Source organism: Larus michahellis, unplaced genomic scaffold (assembly GCF_964199755.1).
Source record: "Larus michahellis unplaced genomic scaffold, bLarMic1.1 SCAFFOLD_454, whole genome shotgun sequence".
NCBI lineage: Eukaryota > Metazoa > Chordata > Aves > Charadriiformes > Laridae > Larus > Larus michahellis.
In genome coordinates, this window is record NW_027436316.1 from 18,149 (window position 1) to 41,905 (window position 23,757).

General features: G+C 70.5%; 2 protein-coding genes across 3 annotated transcripts; both read right to left on the bottom strand.

Annotated features, from left to right (window-relative positions):
* Positions 1-135: 135 nt before the first annotated feature.
* Positions 136-3,622, bottom strand: RPS19 (ribosomal protein S19). Of its 2 annotated transcripts, XM_074571847.1 has the most exons (7): positions 3,593-3,622; positions 2,870-2,987; positions 2,689-2,759; positions 2,056-2,156; positions 1,779-1,962; positions 312-366; positions 136-189 (listed from the first exon to the last, which is right to left on the bottom strand). In XM_074571847.1, exons 1-7 carry the CDS (start codon positions 3,605-3,607, stop codon positions 176-178), a joined length of 558 nt encoding a protein of 185 aa, XP_074427948.1. In that variant the 5' UTR covers positions 3,608-3,622; the 3' UTR covers positions 136-175. The 2 variants fall into 2 exon arrangements, with proteins under 2 accessions (XP_074427948.1, XP_074427949.1); XM_074571848.1 differs by lacking the exon at positions 3,593-3,622 and having other exon boundaries at positions 2,870-2,956.
* A 668-nt stretch (positions 3,623-4,290) lies between these two features.
* LOC141737204 (protein capicua homolog) lies at positions 4,291-23,243 on the bottom strand (the record flags this gene model as incomplete). Its single annotated transcript, XM_074571845.1, is given in 28 exon segments — positions 4,291-4,692; positions 5,225-5,356; positions 5,857-6,000; positions 6,223-6,300; positions 6,303-6,373; positions 6,802-6,884; positions 6,887-7,037; positions 7,137-7,470; positions 7,858-8,084; positions 8,782-8,911; positions 9,793-10,660; positions 11,594-11,691; positions 11,782-11,968; positions 12,291-12,470; positions 12,811-12,975; positions 13,748-13,789; positions 13,791-13,932; positions 14,567-14,689; positions 14,797-14,892; positions 14,894-14,996; positions 15,105-15,254; positions 20,835-20,991; positions 21,161-21,402; positions 21,405-21,665; positions 21,668-21,754; positions 21,808-21,897; positions 21,938-22,480; positions 22,483-23,243. Coding segments are annotated over 28 exon segments (5,920 nt in total), but the record flags the coding sequence as incomplete, so codon positions are not given.
* Positions 23,244-23,757: the final 514 nt, after the last annotated feature.

Sequence of the window (23,757 nt, forward strand, 5' to 3'; positions counted from 1 at the left end):
ACTGTTTCGGGGGCACCTTCCCCTCTTTTACCACCCCCCACCCCCCGCAACGTTTTGGGGCAATTTCTCACTATTTTGGGATTCCCCTCTCCCTATTTTGGGGGTATTTCCCCACAAAAAAACCACACCAGCGGCTCGGGGAGGGTCATTTATTCCGGCTCCTTAGTGCTTCTTGCTAGCAGCAGCGACCTGGGGGCAGAAAGTGAGGTGAAAACCACTGAAAACGGTACAAAAAACCCAAACAGACCTTAAAATCACCCTAAAATACCCAAAACCGGGGAAAAAAAAGCATTAAGTGTCCCAAAACACACCTGCCCGGCGATGCGGTCCAGGTCCCGCTGCCCCTGCGGCGTCAGCTTGCGGCCGCTGCGGGGAGAAATTGGGTTAAAAGGAAGGGAAAAGGGGATTTTTAAAAAAAAAAAATAGAAGAGAAAATGGGGATTTTTCTAAAAAAAGGGAGGGAAAGCGGGGATTTAAAAAGGGGAAGCGGCAGGAACTGAGGGGAAAAGGGGGGCAGGAAAGAAGGAAAAGCAAACGAAAAGGGGCAGAATTGAGAAAAATGAGGCAGAACTGAGGGAACGGGGCAGAAAGAGGAAAAACGGGCAGAAACCAGGGAAAAGAGACAACGCTGAGGAAAAAAGGGGCAGAAAGGAGGAAAAGGGGGTAAAGCTGAGAAATAGAATTAGAAATAAGAGAAAAGGGGCAAAAAGGAAGGAAAACAGGCAACACTAAGGAAAACCAGGCGCAGAAATGAGGGAAAAGGCAGCAAAAAGAAGGAAAAATAGGTAAAAATGAGGAAAAAATGGGCAAACCCAAGGAAACAGGGGCAGAAAGCAGGGAAAATGGGCAAAGCTGAAGAGGAACAGGAGTAGAACTGGAAGAAAAATGAAAAAAACGGGGAAAACTGAGGAAAAAAGGGCAGAAAGGAAGGAAAACGGGCAACACTGAGGAAAAGCAGGATCAGCAATAAGGGAAAACACGGGAAAAAATGAAGAAAAAGAGGCAAAACTGAGAAAAAGGGGAGCACAAAGAAAAATGGGCAACGCAGAGGAAAACCTGGATCAGGGGTGGGGGAAAGGAGCAGAAACGGGCAAAACCGAGGAAAAATGAGCAAAAGTGAGTGAAAAAAAGGGCAGAAAGGAGGGAAAACAGGCAAAGCTGAGGAGAAACAGGACCAGAAATGCGGGAAAAGGCTGTAAAACCGACGAAAAATGGGTAAAAGTGATAAAAAACAGGTAAGGCTGAGAAAAAAAAACTTCAGGAAGCGGCAAAAAAGAGTAAAAATGATGAAAAACGGGTAAATCTGGTAAGAAAATAGGTAAGACCGAGGGAAAAACATCAGAAATGAATAAAAAGGCAGTGACAGCAATGAAAAAATACATTAAAACGAGGAAAAATAAGTAAAACTGAGAAAAAAGTGAGCGGAAAGGGGGAAAAGGGGGCAAGGCTAAGGAGAAACAGGAGCAGAAACGAAGTAAAAACGGGGAAAAGCGGCCGAATTGAGGAAAAAGCGGGCAACGCCGAGCAAGAACAGGATCGGAAACGGGGGAAAAGGAGGAAAAAGCGAAGAAAAAGTGGCAAAACCGCGTAAAAAAAAAAAAGGGGGGGGGGAGGAAGAAAAACCGCAGACGAAAAGCGGGAGGAGGAGGGAGGGGAAGGGGCGGTAAAAGGAGCTAAAACCCAGCAAAACCGCGGGAGAAAGAGCGCGGAACAGGGGAAAACGCACCCGGGAGAGTTATAAAATGGGGGAAAAAAAGGCGATAAACGTTAAAACTTGCCCGTCCTGATCCTTCTCCACCATCTTGAGCCCCTCCAGCGCCTGCAGGACGCGGCGGGCGACGCTGCCGGAGCCGCGGCTGAAGTGACTGGGCCGGACGCCTCGGCGCTGCCGCCCCCCGTACACCGTGGCCATGGAGCCCACCCCGGCGCCGCCCCGCAGGTAGAGGTGCCGGGCGGTGGAGGCTACGGGGAACCGGGGGGAGGGTTGAGGGAACCGCCGGGCCGTGGGTGAGCCCCCTTCCCCGCCCCGCCACCTCCCCCGTCCCCGGCGCTCACCCGCCCGCGTGTAGAACCAGTTCTCGTCGTAGGGCGCCAGCTCCTTGTGCTTGGCCAACTTCACCGTGTCCGCCCACTCGGGCACCTTCAGCTTCCCCGACCTGACGCCGCCGGTCAGCGACGGGGAACCGGGAACATCCCCCCCCCCCTCCTCCACCCCGGGAACCCCAACATCCCCCCCCGGGAAACCCCGGGGTCCCCCCTCCGGTAACCTCCCCTCTGGGAAACCAGGGACCTCACCGGGGACCCTCCTTCCCGGTAACAACCCCCCCCCCCCCCGGTAACCCGGACACTCTCCCGCTGTCCCCTCCGGTAACCCCCCACCGGTCACCAAGGGATCCCCTTGCCCAGTAACCACCCCCATCGCTGGGGAACTCCCCCCGCCCCCCGGATACCCTCCCGGTAAACCCCACCGGGCTCCCGGACACCCTCCCGGTATCCCATTAACGACCGAGGACCCTCCCCCGCTGTCCCGGTAACTCCCTCCGGTACCGCAAGGACCCCCCTAGAGCCTCCCCCTATAACCCAGGGACCGCCCCCCGGATACTCCCCCGGTGTCTCGGTAACCGCCCTCCGGTACCACAGGGCCCCCCCACGCCCGCCCCGGCCGTCGTGTCCCCGTCCCCCCCTCACTTCTTGAGGAAGGCGGCCAGCGCCCGCACGAACTCCTGCTGGTTCACGTCCTTCACCGTCACACCGGGCATCTACCGGGACACAGCGGCCATTCAGCCCCGCCGCGCCCGGTAACGCCCCCCCGGCCCCGGTCTCCCCCCCATCCCCCGGCCCGGCCCAGCCCAGCCGCAGCGGCACCGACCTCGCTGCTGCCTCCTCACACGCCGCCACCGGAAGAGGCGGAACGCGGGGCCGCCCGGGGGAAGGCGCAGGGCCGACGCTCTCGCGAGAAAACCTCCAGCCAATCGGCGACGGCGGGGCTACGCTCCGACCAATGGGAGGGTGGAGGAGGAGCGGGGCGGAGCTTCGTCCCATCCCGTCAGAGGCACGGCCCCGCCCACCGCCCATGGGGCCCGGGGATTGGAAGGTCCTGCCCCGCTTGGCGCCGCCTACTCGCTTAGGCCCCGCCCACTGCCGAAAAGGGCGGGAAGTGTCCGCCCGCTCCCCATTGGCCGGCCGCGTCTCTCCCGCGCTGGATGTAAGCCCGGCGCTGATTGGTTCCCCGCCACTCCGGCGGCTACAAGGCGCGCTCTGATTGGCCGGATCCTGGCAGGGCGGTGTGCCGGCCAGGCGGCTCCCTCACAGCTGCCCTGCGCGTTTGGCGCCGTCGCAGCGCGTTTTGAGGCGAATTCAGCGCCTTTTGGGGTCCGCGGAACCTTCCAGAATCCGCCGGGGCCGCGCGCAAAGCGCCCCCTCTCTCCCTCCCGTGTCCAAACGGAGGGCCGTGCGCAAAGCCCCGCCGGGATTGGCCGGGCTGCTGCGGCCGCCGCGCTCCCATTGGTTGGGCGGGCGAAGCGCCGCGCTCCCATTGGCCGAGCCGCCCCCCGGCCCGCCCTCCCGGTGGGCTACGCCTCTCCCCCCTTACCGGCGCCGCCGCCATTTTGTGGGTCGTTAAGGCGCGGGAGGCGCCTCGGGGACGGGCCGTGGCAGCTGGGTGCGAGGCGACCCGGGGGCGTCCCCACCGTGTCCCTGTGCCACCTCCGCGGTGTCCCCACCGTGTCCCTGGAGCGCCCCTCTGCCCCTGCAGTGTCCGCGTGTCACCCCCTGGGGCTCCCAATGGTGTCCCCAGGGTGTGCTCCTGTCACCGGGGGGTCCCAGTGTCCCTGCAGTGTCCTTGTGCCATCTCTCCGGTGTCCTCATGTCCCCAGGGTGTCTGTGTGTCCTCAGGGTGTCCCTGTGCCACTCCTGTGGCGTCCCCACGGTGTCCCTCGTGTCCCCTGGGGTGTCCCCACGCCACCCCTGTGTCCCCGGGGTCCCCATGACCCCCAGGGTGTCCCTGTGCCACCCCTGGGGTGTCCCCGTGTCCTCAGGGTGTCCCAGGGGCATCCCCGCGGTGTCCCCAGCGTCCCTGTCTCCCTCCATGTGTGTCGTGTCCCGTCCCCCCGTCCCCCCTCCCCTGGCATCCCCACGACGTCCCCCCCAGCCCCCTGGGTTGCCGCAGCCACACTCCTGCCCCTTTAAGAAGGGGCGTGGCCTTGACACCGCCCCCTCCCCCCACCAGCCAATGGCAGCGCTGCACTCCCGCCCCCCCCCGCGGTGGGCGGAGACAGAGGCGAGGGCGGGGCCAATCCAAAGAGTGTCCCGTTATTAAAAGAACTCGGTCACGTGACCCCACCCGGCCCCGCCCCCGTCTCCACGGCAACGGGCGGCAGGGGGTGGGGTGGGGGGGCGTGGCGTGGCCTCGGAATGGTCAGCGGGCGCCGCCCCCCGCGGCAGGTGAAGGGGGCGTGGCCTCGGCGCAGGGGGCGGGGTCAGCGGGGGGCGGGGCCGCAGCGCAGGGGGCGGGGTCGGCGGGGGGCGGTGCCGGCGACGGGGGCGGGGCGGGGTCGGTGGGGGGCGGGGCCTGCTCGGGGGGCGTGGCCGCCTGCATGATCTTCTGGCGCACCTCGCGGATCTTGAGCTGCAGACAGACCTTGGTGGGGAAGATGTCGGCAAAGCGCGTCTGGAAGGCGGCCGTCGCCTGGGCTGGGGACAGAGGGGACAGTCAGTGGGGGGGGGAGAGGACCCGTTTTGGGGGCCATTCGAGGACGGGTTGGGGACACCGACCCCAGGGGACAGGGCCGCTTTGGGCCCCCGGCGGTCCCCTTGGGTGACGCCGACCCGAGGGGACGCGGCCGTTTTTGGGGCCCAGTTGGGGCCGTTTTGAGACCGGTTGGGTCCACACATTGGTGACATTTGGGGCCGGTTTGGGCCTGTTTGGGGGCCCGTCGGGGACACTTGGGGACAGTTGGGGTCATTTGGGGACACTGGCTGGCAGGGGAAGGGGCTGGGCTCCTGGCAGAGCTGCATGGCAAGAGGACGGGGCCGTTTTGGGCCCGTCTGGGGGCCCGTCGGGGACACTTGGGGACAGTTGGGGTCATCTGGGGACGTGGGCCAGCAGGGGAAGGGGCTGGGCTCCTGGCAGAGCTGCATGGCAAGAGGACGGGGCTGTTTTGGGCCCGTTTGGGGGCCCATTGGGGCCATTTGGGGGCCATTTGGGGGCTGCCAGGGCACCGACCCGAGGGGAAGAAGCCGTGCTCCTGGAAGAGCTGCATGACGAGGGCCCGGCGCTGGTCCAGGGTGCGGCGCAGGGAGGAGAACGGCACCTTCTCGTACTCCAGCTCCCCCAGCACGTCCTCCCCCTCCCCGCCTGTGCGGGGGGGGGCACACGGAGGAGGGGGGGGGTTAGCGGGGGGGGCAGCCCGCTGGGGGACCTCTCCCCCCAGCCCCCCCCGTGGGGCCCCCCCCCAACAACGGGGAAAACATCCCAAAAACGCCCCACGCACTCCCCTCCCCCAACCCCTCCCCGGGGACCCCCCCAAAAGCCCCCCAGGGGGGTGCCCCCACCCCCCCAAGAGCCCCCCCATGCCCTCCGCCCCACATCCAACCCCAACATGGGACCCCCAACACCCCCCACATCCCCCCTCCCGGCCCCTCCCCCACCCATAAGGGGGTGTGTGTCGTCATCCCACCCCAGTGAAGGATCGAGCCCCCCCGGGGGTGCCTCCCCCCCCCCAATAAGGGAGTGGGTCCCCCCACAACCCCCCCACATTCCCCGCCTCCCCCTTCCCTGAGCATTTGACACCCCCCCCCCGGGGTTCCACCCCTCCCCACCCCGGGTGCCCCCCCCCGCCCCTCCCCCCCCCGTACCGGCCCTGTCGAAGGTGAAGATGTCGCCCCCCCCCGCCTCGCCCTCCCCTTTCCCGCTCTTGGGGGTGTTGGGTTCGGAGCCGCAGCTCGAGCGTCGCCGCAGCTTCCGCTTGGGGGAGGCCGGGTCCTCCCCCCCCTCCAGCTCTGCGGGGCACGGGGGGGCGCGGGGTCACGGGGGGGGCGCGGGGTCACCCCTCCCCCCCCCCCTTGGAGTGGGGGGTGTCAAGAACAAGGGGTGACCCTCCAGCCCCTCCCCCCACCCCCTGGGAGGCCGGGTCCTTCCCGCCCCCCCCCCCCCCCAGCTCTGGGGGGGGTCGTGGGGGGGTCAGGGCCGTCTGCGGGTGCCCCCCCCGCCCCCCCCCTCACCGGTGGAGCTGCGGCGTTTCTTGCGGTAGCTGCCCAGGATGGCGCGGGGGGAGGTGGCCAGGGCCTGCAGCGTGGGGAGGGGAGCACCTCCTCGGGCCGGAACTCGGGCAGCTCCGCGAAGCGCTCCTCGAAATCCACCTCCGACAGCACCCTGGGGGGCACCCGTCAGCACCCCCGGGACCCCCCCGGGACCCCCCATGGACCCCCCCATGGACCCCCCCGCGCCTCGAAATCCCCCTCCGACAGCACCCTGGGGGGCACCCGTCAGCACCCCCGGGACCCCCCCCGGGACCCCCCCATGGACCCCCCCCCCCGCGCCTCGAAATCCCCCTCCGACAGCACCCTGGGGGGGCACCCGTCAGCACCCCCGACCCCCCCCCATGGACCCCCCCCACCCCCCTCGGGGCATCCCCAAGCCCCCGAGACACCCCCCCCCCCCCCCACTCCACCCAGGCGTCACCCCGAGAACCCCCCCCCGGCCCCAAGGGGCCCCTCCCCCACCTCAGGCACACCCCCCCCCCCCCGTGGCAGACACCCCCAAAAGGCCCCTCCCCCACCCCCCGCCCCTCCCCCACTCACTTGTCGACCGAGTCGAAGGTTTTCTTGAGGGGGGGGGGTCGCACCTTCACCTTCTTGCCCGCCCCTCCCCCCCCCTCCTTGCGCTCCTCGGTGGGGGGCGGAGCCGGGGGGGGCGGGGCGGCGGCGGCGGGGGGGGCGGGGGGGGAGGAGGAGGAGGAGGGGCCGGCGGGGGGAGGGGCGGGGGGGTCCTGGCGGCTCTCGGGGGGAGGGGGGCGCCACTCGGGGAACTTGGCAACCTGGGGGGGGAGGAGGAGGAGGAGGAAGAGGAGGGAGGAGTGATTAATTACGGTGTTAATTAGCGGGGGGTGTTAGCGGGGGGGGAAGGGGTCACTCACCGTCTCGGCGGGGGGAGGGGTGGGGGGTCGCTCCTCGTCCCGTTGGCTCCAGGCCTCGGCGCCGGGGGGGGAGGGGGGTTCGGGGGCGGGGGGGGGGAGGGGGGGGGGGCCGCGTCCCCCCAGTCGCCGGCGGGGGGGGGAGGGGGGGAGGGGGCGGTGGCGGGGGGAGGGGCGGGGTCGGCGGGGGGGGCGCGGGGCGGGTCCGGGGGGGCGCGGGGGGGGAGCCCCTCGAAGGAGCCGACGGGGATGGTGGCGATGGCGGCCTTCACCTTCTGGGGGGGCTTCGGGGGGGGGCGGGGGGCGCGGGGGGGCGCCGGGGGGAAGCTCAGGGCAGCTGCGGGGGGCGGGGGGGGGGAGTCAGGGGGCGGGGCCGCTCCCTCTGGCCACGCCCCCTTCATTTGCATGTCCCGCCCTTATCCCCGCCCCCTCCCATCCCTGTAGTCCCACCCACTCCCCCCGGCACCCCCTTGGCCCCGCCCCTTCGCAGAGCCCCGCCCCCACCCGTAGCCCCACCCACTTTTCTGCTCCCCCGCACTAGCCCCGCCCATCCTTTAGCCCCGCCCACCTCTCCTGGCCACACCCCAAACAACCCCCTTCCGTTAAGCTCCGCCCCAGCCAAACCCCGCCCCCTCCGTGGCCCCGCCCCCTCCCAAATAAACCACGCCCCTCTCCCGCGGTGGCCCCGCCCCCTCCCGGCGTAGCCACGCCCCCCACCCCATACCTGTGGGGGCGGGGCCTCCCTTGGGCAGGATGGGCGGGGCCGGGGCGGGGCCTGGGGGGGCAGTGCCTGCCACGCTGTAGACCAATCCGGAGGCGGGGGCGGGGCCGGGGGCGGGGCCAGGGTAGATGGCAGCGATGACGGGGCCCCCCGAGGCCGGGGGCGGGGGGGAGGGGCGAGACCCCCAAGGGGGGCGGGGCCAGCAGCGAGCCCTGCCCTGGGGGGAGGGGCGTCAGCGCCGGGACCGGAGACCCCCAACCCGCCCCCCCACGGGACCCCCAGCCCCCCCCCGAGCACCCCTTGGGACCCCCAACCACCCCCCCCCGACCCCCAACCGGGCCCCCCCGGGCCCCCCAACCACCCCATGGGACCCCATTTGCCCCCCCCGGGACCCCCAACCCCCCCCAGGACCCCTAAATGACCCCCCTGAGACCCACATCTGCCCCCCCAGGGCCCCCAAATACTCCCAGGGACCCCCCCCGGACCCACAACCGCCCCCTCGGGACCCCAAAGTACCCCCCCAGACCCCCATGGCCCCCCCCCGACCCCCATGCCCCCCCTTACCGGGCAGGAGGGGGCTGGACGATGGCGGACCCCCCGGGCCGATGGCGGTGAAGCCGAGCGCGACGGGGGGGGCTGGACGTAGGCGGCGGCGGGGGGGGGAGGGGCGGCGGCGGCGGCGGCCGGGGGGGGCGGGGGGGCGGCGGCGGCGGGGGGGGGCGGGGCGGGGTGGACGTAGGCGATGCGGGCGGAGGAGGGGAGCAGCACTTTGGGGGGGGGGCCCCGCCGCCCCCCCCGCCCCTCCCCCCACGCCCCCTCCCCCCCCCCGGGGCTGCCGGGGGGGGGCACCAGCGGCACCGGGCTGAGCTGGATGATCTGGGGGGGGGAGGGGCGTTAGTGGGGGGCGGGGGGGGCGGGGGGAGGGGCGGGGGGGGGGAGGGGTACGTACCTTGCCGGGGGAGGGGCGGCCGTGAAGGGGGGCAGGGCCGGCCCCGGGGGGGCCACGGGCACCAAAACCTTCCCCGGGAGCAGGGGGGGCCGGGGGGCGGCCCCGGGGCTGGGGGGGGGCGGGGGTCAGACCCACAGAGCCCCATAGAGGGACCCCCGGACCCATAGAACGACCCCCAGCCCCATAGAATGATCCCTCGGCCCCATAGAACGACCCCCAGCCCCATAGAATGACCCCCCCGGCCCCACAGAGGGACCCCCTGACCCACAGAATGATCCCTCGGCCCCATAGAATGCCCCCCCCAGCCCCATAGAATGATCCCTCGGCCCCACAGAGGGACCCCCTGACCCACAGAATGATACCTCGGCCCCATAGAACGACCCCCAGCCCCATAGAATGACTCCCCCGGCCCCACAGAGGGACCCCCTGACCCACAGAATGATACCTCGGCCCCATAGAATGCTCCCCCCAGCCCCATAGAACAACCCCCAGCCCCAGAGAATGATCCCTCGGCCCCAGAGAATGATCCCTCGGCCCCAGAGAATGACCCCCCCCGGCCCCACAGAGGGACCCCCTGACCCACAGAATGATCCCTCGGCCCCATAAAATGCCCCCCCCAGCCCCATAGTACAACCCCCAGCCCCATAGAATGATCCCTCGGCCCCATAGAATGCCCTCCCCAGCCCCATAGAATGACCCCAGCTCAGAGAGGCCCCCCCCCCACCGGACCCATAGACTCTACGAGCCCCATAAACCCCTCCCTGCCCCCCCCCCCCAGCCCCCCAACCACCCTGAGCCCCCCCGGACACCCCGCCCCATAGATCCCCCACCCCACATCACCCCCCAGGCCCAAAGCTTCCCGACCCCCAACCCCCCCCCATTCCCCCCGAGCCCCCAAAGTCGCCTCCCCCCCCCCCGAGCCCCACATCACCCCCCTCCTCCGCCCCCCACATCCCCGCCCCGCCCCCCAAGTCCGTCCCCCCCCGTACCTTTGGGGGCGGGGCCGCCCGCGGGGGTCGCCATCACTTTGCCGTTGTTGGGGGGGGGCAGGGCGAAGTGGAGGGGGGGAGGGGCGGCGGCGGGGGGAGGGGCGTTGGCGGGGGGAGGGGCGGGGGGGTTGGGGGGCGGCCCCCCCTTGGCGTGGGGGAGGGGCAGGGGGTGGGGGAGGGGCGGCAGGATGTACTGCACCTGGGTGACGGCCCCCCCTTTGCCGGGGGGGGGCGGCGGCTGCAGGAGGCCGAGGGGGAGGGGCCCGTTGGGGCCCGCCCCGCCCCCCCCCGCCGCCCCTCCCCCCCCCGCAGCCGCCGCCGCCGCCGCCCCGCCCCCCCCCGGCCCTCCCCCGCCGTGGGGGGGGGCGATGAACTGCACGGGGGGGGCCAACAGGGCGACGGAGGACGAGGGGGGGGGCGGCCCCGGCCCCCCGGGCCCCCCCCCGCCCCCCCCCGCCGCCCCTCCCCCCCCTCCCAGCGCCAGGTTGGCCGCCGCCCCGCCCCCGCCCCCCCCCGCCCCGCCCCCGCCCCCCAGCGCCGGCCCGGGGGGGGGTTTGGTCTCGGGGGGCGGCGGGGGGACGCCCCCCCCCCTCGCCCCTCCCCCCAGGGCCGCGGGGGGTGGGGGAGGGGCGGGGCGCAGCGGGGGGGCCGCCCCTCCCCCCGCCCCCGGCTCGGGCCCCCCGCCCCCCCCCGCGCTGTCGGCCCGTTTGCGGCGGGGGGGGAGGGGCCGCGGGGGGGGCGCCGGGGGGGGAGGGGCCGCCTTGTACGGGGGGGGGAGGGGCGGCGGGTCGGGGGGGCCGGGGGGCGGGTCCAGCTCTGGGGGGGGGCGGGGGGGCGGCGCCGGCAGGAAAAGCTTCCGGGGGAAGGGCTGGGGGGGGAGGGGCGTCAGGGCCCCATAGAGACCCCCTGCCCCATAGAGACCCCCCTCGGCCCCACAGAGACCCCCCCCGGCCCCATAGAGACCCCCTGGCCCATAGAGACCCCCCTCGGCCCCATAGAGAGGGCCCCGCCCCATAGAGACCCCCCTCCGCCCCATAGAGACCCCCCTCGGCCCCATAGAGAGCCCCCCGGCCCCATAGAGACCCCCCTCGGCCCCACAGAGACCCCCCCCGGCCCCATAGAGACCCCCTGCCCCATAGAGACCCCCCTCGGCCCCATAGAGAGACCCCCGGCCCCATAGAGAACCCCCTAGGCCCCATAGAGACCCCCTGCCCCATAGAGACCCCCCCTCGGCCCCATAGAGAGACCCCCGGCCCCATAGAGACCACCCTCGGCCCCACAGAGACCCCCCCCGGCCCCATAGAGACCCCCTGGCCCATAGAGACCCCCCTCGCCCCATAGAGACCCCTCCCGGCCCCATAGAGACCCCCACCCCATAGAGACACCCCCGGCCCCATAGAGATCCCCGGCCCCATAGAGACCCCCCTCGGCCCCATAGAGAACCCCACCCCATAGAGAGACACCCGGCCCCATAGAGATCCCCGGCCCCATAGAGAGGACCCCCCACCCCCATAGAGAGAACCCCCCCAATAGAGATCCTCTGCCCCATAGAGACCCTCCCACCCCATAGAGCACTCCTGGCCCCATAGAGCACACCCATCCTGACCCATAGATCCCTGCCCTACACCCCAGCCCCACAGATCCCCCCACACAGACACCCCCCACCCCACGGCCCCCCTCCCCCCAAACTCCCATCCCCCGCGCCCCATAGATCCCCTCCCAAACCCCCAGCCCCACACCCCCACCCGCCCCACAGACCCCCCCGCAGCCCCCCCGCCCCATAGATGCCCCTGCCCCACACCTTGCCCTCGTCCCCCGAGGAGCCGTCGGAGTCGCTGTCGCTGACCCGCTCCTTGCACTTGAGGTCGATGTCGGTGGGGGGGGGGAACCCGTCGTCCGCTGTGGGGCAGAAACGGGGGGTGGGGGGTGGATCCAGGGGCGCCCCCCCCCCCCCATCCCCCCCTTCCCCGGTCGGGGGCGTGACCTCACCGATGACGTCATCGTCGCCCTCCTCCTCGCAGATGACCATTCGCTCCTCGTCGCTCTTCATCTCCTCGCTGGGGGCGCGGGGGGGGCGGGGCCCGCGGGGGGGCGGCGGGGGGGGGGGCGGCCGGGGGGCGGGGGGGGCGCAGGGACCCCCCTTGGCCACGCCCAGGGGCGGCGCCCCCGAGCACAGCTGGGGGGGGCGGGGGAGGGGGGGTCAGGGGGGGTTCCTGCCCCACACATACACCCCCCCCGCCCCACACACACCCCTCCTGCCCCATATGTACCACCCCCAGACCCACATATAACCCCCCCTGCCCCACAGGTACCCCCCCTGCCCCACACGTACTCCCCCAACCCACACATACCCCCCCTGCCCCACATACACCCCCCCAGACCCACATATACCCCCCCTGCCCCACATATACCCCCTTGACCCACACATGCCCCCCCCCGCCCCACACCCCCCAACTCCCCTCATCCCCCCCCGGCCCCACACATTTCCCCATCCCTGCCCCACACGTGCCCCCCGCCCACCTGTCCGAGGTCGCGCAGGGGGTGCCCGGGGGGGTCTCCGCCCCCCACCCCGCTGTGGGAGAAGGCGCGAGGCCGGGGGTGCTGCGCCCCCCCCCCGGCCGGGCCCCGCTCCCCGGGGACCCCCCCGGCCCCACGGCCCTCGGGGGGGTCGGCGGCACCTGCGGGGGGGGGGGAGGGGACAGGGTCAGCGGGGGGGGGAGAATGGGGAGCATTGGGGGGGGGTCTTGAGGGGGGTTTGGGGGGGGAATGTGTGGGGCTGAGGCATGTGTGGGGCAGGGGGGGAATGTGTGGGGCTGGGGGGGATTTGGGGGTGGGGGAGGGGTACGTGGGGGGTATTTGGGGGGTACGTTACCAGCGGGGGGGGTATTTGGGGGGTATTTGGGGGGTACGTTGGGGGCAGGGGGGGTATTTGGGGGGTACGTTACCGGCAGGGGGGGTATTTGGGGGGTATGTTGGGGGCGGGGGGGGTATTTGGGGGGTATTTGGGGGGTACGTTACCGGCGGGGGGGGCGGGGGGCCGCTCTCGGAGGCGCTTCGTTCCCGGGGCTCTTTGGGGCCCCCCCCGGCCCCCCCCGGGCCCCTCCCCCCCTCGGAGCTGGACTTTTTCCGGTCCTTGTTGCACCATTTCCAGTCCGGGTGGGCCTTGAAGTGCGCCTCCTTCACCTGGGGGGGGGGTCAGCCACGCAACGCCCCCCCCCGCGGCCCCCCCACAGCCCGGGGACCCCCCCGAGATGCCCCCAAAGGAGCCCCCCCCCCAACAACCTCCTTCACTGGGCAGGGACCCCCGACACCCCCCTACCCCCCCCCAAGTAGGTCCCAAAGGCCTCTGGGAGCCCCCCCCAGCCCCCTCACCCCCCCCCCCGCAAAAGCCCCTCACCCCCCCGTGACCCCCCCAGAGCCCCTTGATCCCCTCCCTAAACCCCTCCGGTGCCCCCAAATCCCCCCAGGAGCCCCCCCTTGGGACCCCCCCCGGACCCTTGGCCCCCTCCCACAGTCCCTGAGGAGCCCCCAGACCCCCCCTTGGGAGCCCTGAAATCCCCCCAGCTCCTCTAGGACCCCCCCAGCCCCCTTGGGACCCCCCCAGCTCCTCTAGGACCCCCCCCAGCTCCTCTAGGACCCCCCCCCAGCCCCCTTGGGACCCCCCCAGCTCTTCTAGGACCCCCCCAGCTCCTCTAGGACCCCCCCCAGCCCCCTTAGGAGCCCCCAGATCCCCCCTCGGGAGCCCTGAAATCCCCCCCAGCTCCTCTAGGACCCCCCCCAGCTCCTCTAGGACCCCCCCCAGCTCCTCTAGGACCCCCCCAGCTCCTCTAGACCCCCCAGCCCCCTCAGGAACACCCAGATCCCCTCCCACAGCCCCTGAGGAGCCCCCAGATCCCCCTCGGGAGCCCTGGAACCGCCCCCCCCCCCCCCCGTGCCCCCCCTGCCCCGCGCCCACCTGGAAGGCGAGGTCGTGGTACTTCTGCTTCTCGCGGGGCCCCCAGCGCGTACCACCACTCGCCCAGGATCTTGCTGACGGTGCGGTTGTCCTGGTTGGGGTGGCGCTGGTGCACCAGGGCCCGGTGCCGCTTGCTGAAGATCATGAAGGCGTTCATGGGCCGGCGGATGTGGTCCTTCTCCCCGCTGCCGGGGGGGGGGGGGGAAGGGGCGGGGTCAGGCGAGGACACGCCCCCGGGGGCGGGGTCGCGAGAGGACACGCCCCCCGCACCCCAGCCCCAGGAGACTCACGGGCCATAGAGACCCGACGGTGGGGGCGTGGCCACGCCCACAAGGGGGCGGGGTTAAGTAGGGGCCCGCCCCCCCCCCGGGGTGGGGCCAAAGGGGGACACACACCCCCAAATTAAGTAGCAACGGCAATGCAGAAAGGGCGGGGGCAGAGGTGGCCACGCCCCCCGAAAGGGGAGGGGTTAGGGAGGGAAACGCCCCCCCCGGGAGGGGCTCTGTGTCCCCATGGAGGGGGCGCCTGCGGGTCACGGGGGGGTTTCCGTGGCCCCCCCGGGGGGTCACTGCGTGTCGGGGGGGGGCAGTTTGCCTGCGGGGGGGGGCGGGGGCTGCGTCCCCATGGCGGGGGGGGGGGGGGGGGGGTCAGTGTCTCCCAGAGAGGCGTCTGTCACCGTGGGGGGGTTTGTGCGTCCCCGGGGGAGGGGGGTCCGTGTCCCCATGGCGGGGGGTCTGTTCGGTTGGGGGGGGGGTTCTGTGTCCCCGTGGGAGTGCCCTTGTGGGGGGGGGCGTGTCCGTGTCCCCCCCCTCACCTTGCTGGGGCTGCGCCCCCTCCTTGTCCCCGTCCCTCTCCTTGGGGAGGGCGCTCAGCGACTGCGTCCGCCGCTTCCCCGGCCCCCCCGGCAGCGGCAGCTCAGGGGGGGCCACGATCGACAGGAACCTGGGGGGAGGGAAGCCCAGAAATGGGTGAGCCGGGGGTGTGGGGGGGCAGGATTCCCCCCCCCGCCGAAATAAAAAAAAAACCTTGAAACCTCCCCAAAAACTCACGCGTCGTCGTGGTCGCTCTCGGTCTCGCTGTCCAGGCGGGGGGGCCCGGGCGGCTCCTCCTCGGGGCCGGGGGGGCCAGGCTGGGGGGGGGGTTGGGGGGGGCGGCGGGGGGGGGGCTGGGGGGTCTGGTAGCCCCCCCGCAGCGCCCGGGTTCCGGGCCCCCCGCCAGCTCGGGGGCACAGCCGCCGATTCGGGGGGTTCTGCCCCAAAACACGATATTGGGGGGGAGGGGGGTGTTAAATTATACCCCCCCCCCACACAATCCTCCAAGGGGGCGGGTCTTGGGGGGGGGGTGGGGGGGGTCTTACCTTTGCTCTGATTGGCGGCGGGGGGGTGATTGACGGGCTGGTGGCCCTGGGGGGGCTGGGGGGAGGCGTCGGGCTGGCTGGGGGCCAGGAAGGGGACCAGCGAGTGCCAGGGGAAGACGGCCACCGAGCGCGGCTCCACGTTGGTCCACACTGCGGGGGGGGCACACAGTGACACAGGGGGCGGGGCTACGCGGGGGGACACGCCCCCGGGCCCCGCCCATCACCCCAACCCCTCCCCCCTCTGCTCCAAGCCCCGCCCCCCCGGCCCCACCCATACCCCGACCCGCCCCCGGCCCGTCACGACACGCCTGTGGCATGTTGACGCGTCACGACACACGCGTGTCCCCGGGGGGACACGGCCGCGGCACACGCCAAGAGGCACCCCCACGGCGGGGGGGGTCACACAGATGCGGCCTGACACGCGTGTCGCGGGGACGTGTCGCGTGTCCTGACCATCGCTACACGCGTGGACCATGATGACACGCGTGTTTTAGAAGCACGTGACATGCCAGGAGCACGCGAACGCAGGTGGAACATTACACCCGTCGCTACACGCGTGTCGCCAAGGTGACACGCCACGGGGCACCATTACAGGCGCGTTACACGTGTAGCAGCGCCCAAATGCGTGTGCAACACGTGAAGCATCATCACACGCGTGTCCCAGGGCTATGCCACGCACGCCGGCAGCAGCCCCACACACGTGCGGCGCGCCGGGGGTCGCCACGCACATGCCCTGCGCACCGGGAGCGCCGCTACACGCGTGTAATGTGTGAGGCAGCGCCACATGCGTGCCGTGAGGCGGCGGAACACAGGAGAAGCATCGCTACACGCGTGTCACGCAAAGAGCATCCCTACGTGTGGGTCCTCTGCCCGTACAACACGCCAGGAGTGCCACAACACGCGTGTAACACGCAGCACCCCTACACGTGTGCAACACAGAGCCCCCCACACGCATGTCCCATGGCTGCACAACACGCCAGGAGTGCCACAACATGCGTGTAACCACGCAGCATCCCTACACGCATGTCCCATGTCTGTACAACATGCCAGGAGCGCCACAACGTGCGTGTAACACGGACCATCCCTACACATGTGTCCCACAGCTGTACAACACGCCAGGAGTGCCACAACACATGTGTAACATGCAGCATCCCCACACGCGTGTCCCACGGCAATACAACACGCCAGGAGCGCCACAACATGTGTGTAACACGCAGCACCCTTACACGCGTGCAACACAGAGCCCCCCACACGCGTGTCTCATGGCTGCACAACACGCCAGGAGCACCACGACATGTGTGTAACACGCAGCATCCCTATACACGTGTCCCATGGCTGTACAACATGCCAGGAGCACCACAACACGCGTGTAACATGGACCATCCCTACACACATGTCCCATGGCTGTACAACACACCAGCAGCGCCACAACATGCGTGTAACACGGACCATCCCCACACGCGTGTCGCATGGCTGTACAACATGCCAGGAGGACCACAACACACATGTAACATGGACCATCCCCACACACGTCCCACAGCTGTACAACATGCCAGGAGTGCCACAACACGTGTGTAACTCAGGACACCCCCACACGCGTGTCCCACGGCAATACAACACACCAGGAGCGCCACAACATGTGTATAACACGCAGCACCCTTACACGCATGCAAGACAGAGCCCCCCACACGCGTGTCTCATGGCTGCACAACACGCAGGAGCACCACGACATGTGTGTAACACGCAGCATCCCTATACACGTGTCCCATGGCTGTACAACATGCCAGGAGCACCACAACACGCGTGTAACATGGACCATCCCTACACACATGTCCCATGTCTGCACAACACGCCAGGAGCGCCACAACACGCGTGTAACACACAGCATCCCTACACGCATGTCCCATGGCTGTACAACACACCAGCAGTGCCACAACGTGCGTGTAACACGGACCATCCCCACACGCGTGTCGCATGGCTGTACAACATGCCAGGAGGAGCACAACACACATGTAACATGGACCATCCCCACACACGTCCCACAGCTGTACAACATGCCAGGAGTGCCACAACACGTGTGTAACTCAGGACACCCCCACACGCGTGTCCCATGGCATACAACACGCCTGGAGTGCCACAACATGCGTGTAACACGCAGCATCCCTACACACGTGTCCCACGGCTGTACAACACGCCAGCAGCACCACAACACGCGTGTAACACAGGACACCCCTACACACGTGTCCCATGACCACGTGAGACGCCACAACCACCCCCTACACGCCCCGGCCCCACGCGGGCGCCACCCTGTGTCCCCCCCAACACGCGTGTCCCGGTGCCGTCCGACCCGCCACACGTGTGACACGCAGCGGCCGCGTCCCCGCCGAGGGCACACGCGTGTGCGGCCGCCCCGGGGCGGTGCCGGCTCCGTCCGCTGCCGGCGGCTCCGCCGGGAAACGCCGGCTCCGGGGTTTCTCGCTCCGGCTGCCCCACAGCGGGGACCCACACATCCCCCTCCCCACACACAGCCCCACGGCGAGGCCGTGCGGGACCCACACATCCCCCCCCCCAGCCCCAGGGGACCTGGGCGTCCGGGAACCCCCAAATATCCTCACAAACGCCCTAAACCCCCGCGGAACCCCCCAAAATCTCCTCGAACCCCCCAAAATCTCCTCGGAGCCCCTCTAAATCCCCTCATAACGCCCCAAATCTCCTCCCGGACCCCCCAAAACCCACTCCCAGACCCCAACGTCCCCCCATCACCCCCCCAAACCCCCTCCCAGACCCCAAACCCCCTCCCAAAACTTCCCGCCCCCCCCCCCCCGCCCACAAAACCCCTCAGAACACCCAGAATCCCCTGACGGAGTCCAAAATCTCCTCACAAAACCCAGAAAATCCCTCAGAGGCCCCAAAACTGCCTCACGGCCGCCACCATCTCCCCATAACCCCCCCCATCCCCTCACAAACGCCCTCAGAACCCCCCCAAAATCCCCCCAAAGCCCTAACAAACCCAAATCCCCTCACGAAACCCTCTCCCGGGCCCCAAATTCCCTCCCAGACCCCAACATTTCCTCACCAAACCCCTCACAACCCCCAAAAATCCCCTCAGACCCCCCCCAGAACCCCCCCATCGCCCCAAAGCCCCCTGTTCCTTCACGAATCCCGTCAGAACCCCACAAAATCCCCTCAGAACACTCCAAAATCCCCTCACAGACCCCAAAATCTCCTCACAGACCCCCACCAAAAGCCCCCCATCACCCCAAATTCCCCTTTTCCCTCACAAATCCCCTCAGAACCCCCCAAAATCCCCTCACAGACCCCCCCCAAAACCCCCCCATCACCTCAAAGTCCCCTTTTCCCTCACGAATCCCGTCAGAACCCCCCAAAATCCCCTCACAGACCCCAAAATCCCCTCACGGACCCCCCCAAAAGCCCCCCATCACACCAAAGTCCCCTATTGCCTCACGAATCCCCTCAGAACCCCCCAAAATCTCCTCACGGACCCCCCAAACGCCCCCCATCACCCCAAAGCTCCCTTTTCCCTCACAAATCCCCTCAGAACCCCACAAAATCCCCTCATGGACCCCCCCAAAACCCCCCATCACCCCAAAGCCCACTTTTCCCTCACAAATCCCCTCAGAACCCCACAAAATCCCCTCATGGACCCCCCAAAACCCCCCATCACCCCAAAGTCCCCTATTGCCTCACGAATCCCCTCAGAACCCCCCAAAATCCCCTCGAACCCCCCAAAAGGCTCTCAATCCCCCCAAAAAACCCTCTCCCAGACCCCAAACGGCCCTTCAGAGCCCCAAACCCCCTCACAAACCCCCTCAGGGACCCCCAAAACCCCCTCGAACCCCCCCAAATCCCCTCACAGCCTCCCTCACAGGCACCCCCCCCTCACGAATCCCCCCAGAACCCCCAAAATCCCCCCGAATCCCCTCAGAAACCCCCTCACGGACCCCCCCATCCCCTCGAAGCCCCCCCCATCCCCTCACAAATCCCCTCGGAACCCCCCAAAACGCCCTCGAACCCCCCCTCCGCCCCCAAATCCCTCGCAGACCCCCTCCATCCCCTCCCGCCCCCCCCCCTTTTCCCCGCACTGACCGAACATGCCGAGGCCTCTCCGCGGGGCCGTGGCGGGGGGGAGGGCGGTGGAGGACATGGCGGGGGCCGGGGGAAGGGCGGGGGCCGGGGATGGGGGGGGGATTAACGGGGGGCGGGTATTTTTTTTTGGGGGGGGGGGAAACCGGGGCCGGGGAGGGGGGGGGGGAGGAACCGGGGGGAACCGAACCGGGGCCGGGGCCTCCGCCCGCGCCCGCCGCGCGCCAGCAAAGGGCGGCCGCCCCCCCCGCCTCTGGCCCCGCCCCCCCGCCGCCGCGCAGGCGCCGCCCGCCGCCGCCCATTGGCCGCCGCCCGCCCGTATGCAAACGAGGGCGCTGCCCGCCCCCGCCCGCCACCGCCCATTGGAGGCCGCGCGGCCGTATGCAAATGAGGGCGCTGCCCTCCCCCGCCCGCCGACGCCTATTGGGCGACGCGCCCGCCCGTATGCAAATGAGGGCGCTGCCCGCCCCCGCCCGCCGACGCCCATTGGAGGCTGCGCGGCTGTATGCAAATGAGGGCGCTGCCGCGCTCGCCCGCACTGCGCGCGCAACGGTCCCGCCAGGCCGCGCCCCCCTCCGCGGGTGACGTCACGGTGGCGCGGCTGTGACATCACGACGAGGCGGCCGCGACCCCGCTGACCCCGGCGGCGGGGGTGTGACGTCACCGTGACGCTGCGGTGACACCGCCGTGACAAGGCAGCCCCGTGACACACATCTGACATCACTATAACAGAGCTGTGATGTCACTGTGATGCAGTAACTATATAATGTGGTTCTGACATCACCATGACACAGCTGTGACATCATTGTAACACAATAACGGCATAACCCAGCTGTGACATCACAAGCACCACGGCCATGATGTGAAAGCCCCTGTGGCACGGCTCCAGCACAGCCCTGACATCCCCGCGACACAGCTGTGACATCACCACCCTGCGCTGCACCTCTGACATCAGTAGGGCAGGGCCCCAGCCCGGTGGTGACATCGCTACAACGTGAATGCCCTGACGCCGTCGCAACGCGCCTCTGACATCACCGTGGCACACCTCTGACATCACCGCGACACGCCTCTGACATCACCGCGGCACGCCTCCGGCACCGCTGGGCCCCCGCCAGGCGGTGATGTCACTAGGACACACGAACCCCCTGGCGTCGCCACGGCCCGGCTCTGACATCATCGCGACGCGCTTCTGCCACCGCCGTGGCGTGGCTCTGACATCACTGTGACCCAGGCTCTGACCTCACCATCACCTGCCTCTGACCTCACCATGGTGCGGCTCTGACCTCACCGTGACCCGGGCTCTGACATCACTATGGTGTGGCTCTGACCTCACCGTGACCCGGGCTCTGACCTCACCGTCACCCACCTCTGACCTCACCATGTGCGGCTCTGACATCACCGTGACCCGGGCTCTGACCTCACCGTCACCCGCCTCTGACATCACTGCGGCCCGGCCCCCCCCCCCCGCCCTCCCCCCACCCCGCGCCTCCGATGCCACCCGGTGATGTCATCGACCACACCCACCCCACCTGCCCCGCCCAGATGAGGCCTCCTATGGGGGGGGGACCCTTCCATCCCCCCCCGCCCCCCCCAAACCCGTTCCCCCCCCCGCCCCCCCCCCGTTACCTGTTCCGGGCCGTCCCATGACGATCTCCTTGCGGGGGGCCGGGGGGGCCCCGAAATCTCCCGGCACCAGGAGGGGGAGGAGGGCGGCGGGGGAGGGGTGGAAGGCGACGGGGTGCAGGGGCCCCCCGAAAGGCGGGGGGTGGGGGTGGGGGGGGGCTCTCTCCGGGGGGGGCTGCGGGGGGGGGGCGGCGGAGTTGGGGGGGGCGCGGGGGGCGGCGGGGGGAGGGGGCCGCAGGCGGGCGGCGTTGATGGGGACGGGGGCGGCCAGGGGGGGCTTGTGGGGGGGGGGCGGGGGGGCAGGAGGCGGGGGGGGGGCGCGGGGGGGGGGGGTCGGGCAGGGGGACGTCGGGGTTACGCACGATGACGGGGGACCCCCGGGGCACGGCCGGGACCCTGCGCGCCCCCGGCCCCGGCTCCGCCGTCAGCCCCGCGGGGGAACGGGGGGCGAAGAGGGGGGAGAGGGCGCGGAAAGCCCCCCCCGCCCCCACCCCCGCCTCCGGGGGGGGCTCCTGGGCCGGGGGGGGGTCGGCTTTGCGTTTGCCGGGGCTGAGGGGGACGGTGAAGGTTGGAAAGCGGGGGGGACGCCGGAGGGGGGGCGGGGGCGAGGCGGGGGGGGCGGCGGGGGCGGGGGCGGCGGGGGGGGGCTGAGGCCTTCCCCCGGGCGGGGGGTGCCGGCGCTGAGGTGGCGGCCGCGGGCGCGGGGGGAGGAAGCGACGGGGCTGAAATTGGCGGGTCTGAACCCGAAAAGCGGGGAGGGGGAGGGGGAGGGGGCGGGGGAGAAGGGGGACTGGGTGGAGGCGGGGGAGAAGCTGGGGGTGCCCGAGCGCGACCCCCCAGCGACACCAGCATGACGGCGGCCTCGCACTCCTCCAGCTCGAAGCGCGAGAGGTCGGCGGCCGGGTGGGGGTGGGGGTGGGCGTGGGGGGGGAGGTGCGGGGGGGCCACCACCGGCGGCGGCGCCGGGATTTGGGGACCCCCCAGCAGCCGGGGGTGCCGGCGCTTTCCCGCGACGTCTCGTCCCACTCGAAGTCCCCGCTGCCGTCGCGCTTCGGGGCGGCGGCGGCGGCGGCGGCGGAGGGGGGGACGCCGCCCCCGACGCCGCGGTTCTCCGCGACCCCCCCGCCGCCGCCCCCCCCCCTCCAGCTCCTTGGTGCGCATGGAGAGGTGGCGGGAGCAGTAGCCGCGGCGCTGGGACTCCTTGGTGCAGCCGTCGCGGGAGCAGAGGCGCCGCCATTGCTTGCCGTTGAACTTCTTGCGGATGCCGTTGGGGGTGCAGACCACGTCCCCCTTCTTGTACTTGGGCTGGGGGGCGGCGTTTTGCGGGGGGGGCGGCGGCGGCGGCGGCGGCGGCGGCACGGGACGGGCGGCGGCGGCGGCGCTGAGTTTGGAGACTTCGACGTCTTCGGCTTGTTTGGAGGCCGCGGCGTCTTCGGCGTCTTCGTCGCGGGGCTCCGAGGGGCCGGGGGGGTCCCAGGGAGGGCGGAGGAGGCGGAGGCCGGAGCGGGGGACCCAAACCGGGGGGGTTTGCGGGGGGGGCGCGAAGCGGACGCGGTAAGAGGGGGGTTTGGCGCTGACCTCCACCACCGTCCCTTGCCGGTACAGGGTCTCGGCAGGATCCAGGCGGGCGCAGACGGGGGTCCCCACCCCAGGGAAGCCGCCGGGGGGGTGACGTCCAACACCAGGGCGGGGGGGTCGCCCGAAAAACCCCCGTCCAGGTACGTGACCCCCCTCTCGCCGGCGAACTGCACCCCGAAATCCTGCCCCCGCCGCAGCTGCTTCACCACGGCCGGCTGGAAGACGCCGTCCCCGCGCCGGGCCAGCACCCGCTGGCAGCGGAACCGCCGGAAAAGGCTCTCGCCCGAAAAAGGGGGTTCGCCGGGAAAGGCCGGGGGGGTCCTCTCCCGGGTGGCGGGGGGGGGGGCCGGGGGAGGAGGAGGAGGAAGGCGGGGGGGGGCGGGGGGGGCCGGCCCCGCCGTTGCCCTCGTCGGCCGAGTGCTCGCTGGCCGTGTCGGTGCTGGAGCAGCCGCTGCCGGCGTCGCCGGGGGGTTTTTTTGCGGGGGGTGCGGGATTTGAAAGTGGCGGTTTTGCGGCTGGGGGGGTCGTCGGGGTGGTGGGGGGGAAGCGGGGGGTGGGGGGGGCGGGGGGGCGGGGGGCAGGTAGGGGAGAGGGGGAGGGGGAGGAGGAGGAGGGGGGAGGCTTCGGCCTCGCCGCCGCCGGGGGGTTCTTCCTCCCCTTCCTCGCGGCGTTTGGGGGGTTTGGGGGGGCGGGGAGGGGGGGGGGCGCCGGGGCGACCCCCCCCCGAGGAGGAGGAGGAGGAGGAAGAGGAGGAGGAGGAGGAGGAGGAGCCGCCAGCCTTCCTCGCCGGCTTCATCGTCCTCCAGCCAGGCCGGGCGCCGCCGTGGGGGTGTCCTGTGGGGAGATGGAGGGGGGGGGGGGTTAGAACAAGGTGGGGGGCAGCCCCCCAAGTGTAGGGGGAGAGAGAGACACACACCCCCCCCCCCCCCAAAGAAATACCCCCCCTGGGGTGGGTGGTGCGGGGGGGGTGGGAGGCCCACGGCAGGGGAGGGCAGCAGCCTGGGGGAGGGGGGGGTCAGGACCCCCATATTGGCCCCACGGGTGGGGGGCAGAGCCCTGGGGGGGGGGGGGGGGGGCCCTTTGAGGGGGGTGACCTCCCCCAACCACCCCAAATCCTGGGGGATGGAGCCCTGGCGGGGGATCAGGACCCCCATATTGACCCCATGGGTGGGGGACGGAGCCCTGGGGGGGGGGCAGGCCCCATGGGGGGGGTGACCCCCCCCAGATCCCCCCAAACCCTGGGGAATGGAACCCCGGGGGGCTCTAGCACCCTGTGGGGGGGGCAGGACCCCCATATTGGCCCCACGGGTGGGGGGCAGAGCCCTGGGGGGGGGGGGGTGGGTGTGAC

What these genes read in the sequence shown, in the direction of transcription:
- RPS19 (XM_074571847.1), bottom strand. An exon ending in CTGGCCGCCTTCCTCAAGAA is followed by an intron (nt 2,157 to 2,688) that starts GTGAGGGGGGGA and finishes CGGCGGCGTCAG; the next exon opens with GTCGGGGAAGCTGAAGGTGC. An exon ending in CTGGTTCTACACGCGGGCGG is followed by an intron (nt 1,963 to 2,055) that starts GTGAGCGCCGGG and finishes GGTTCCCCGTAG; the next exon opens with CCTCCACCGCCCGGCACCTC.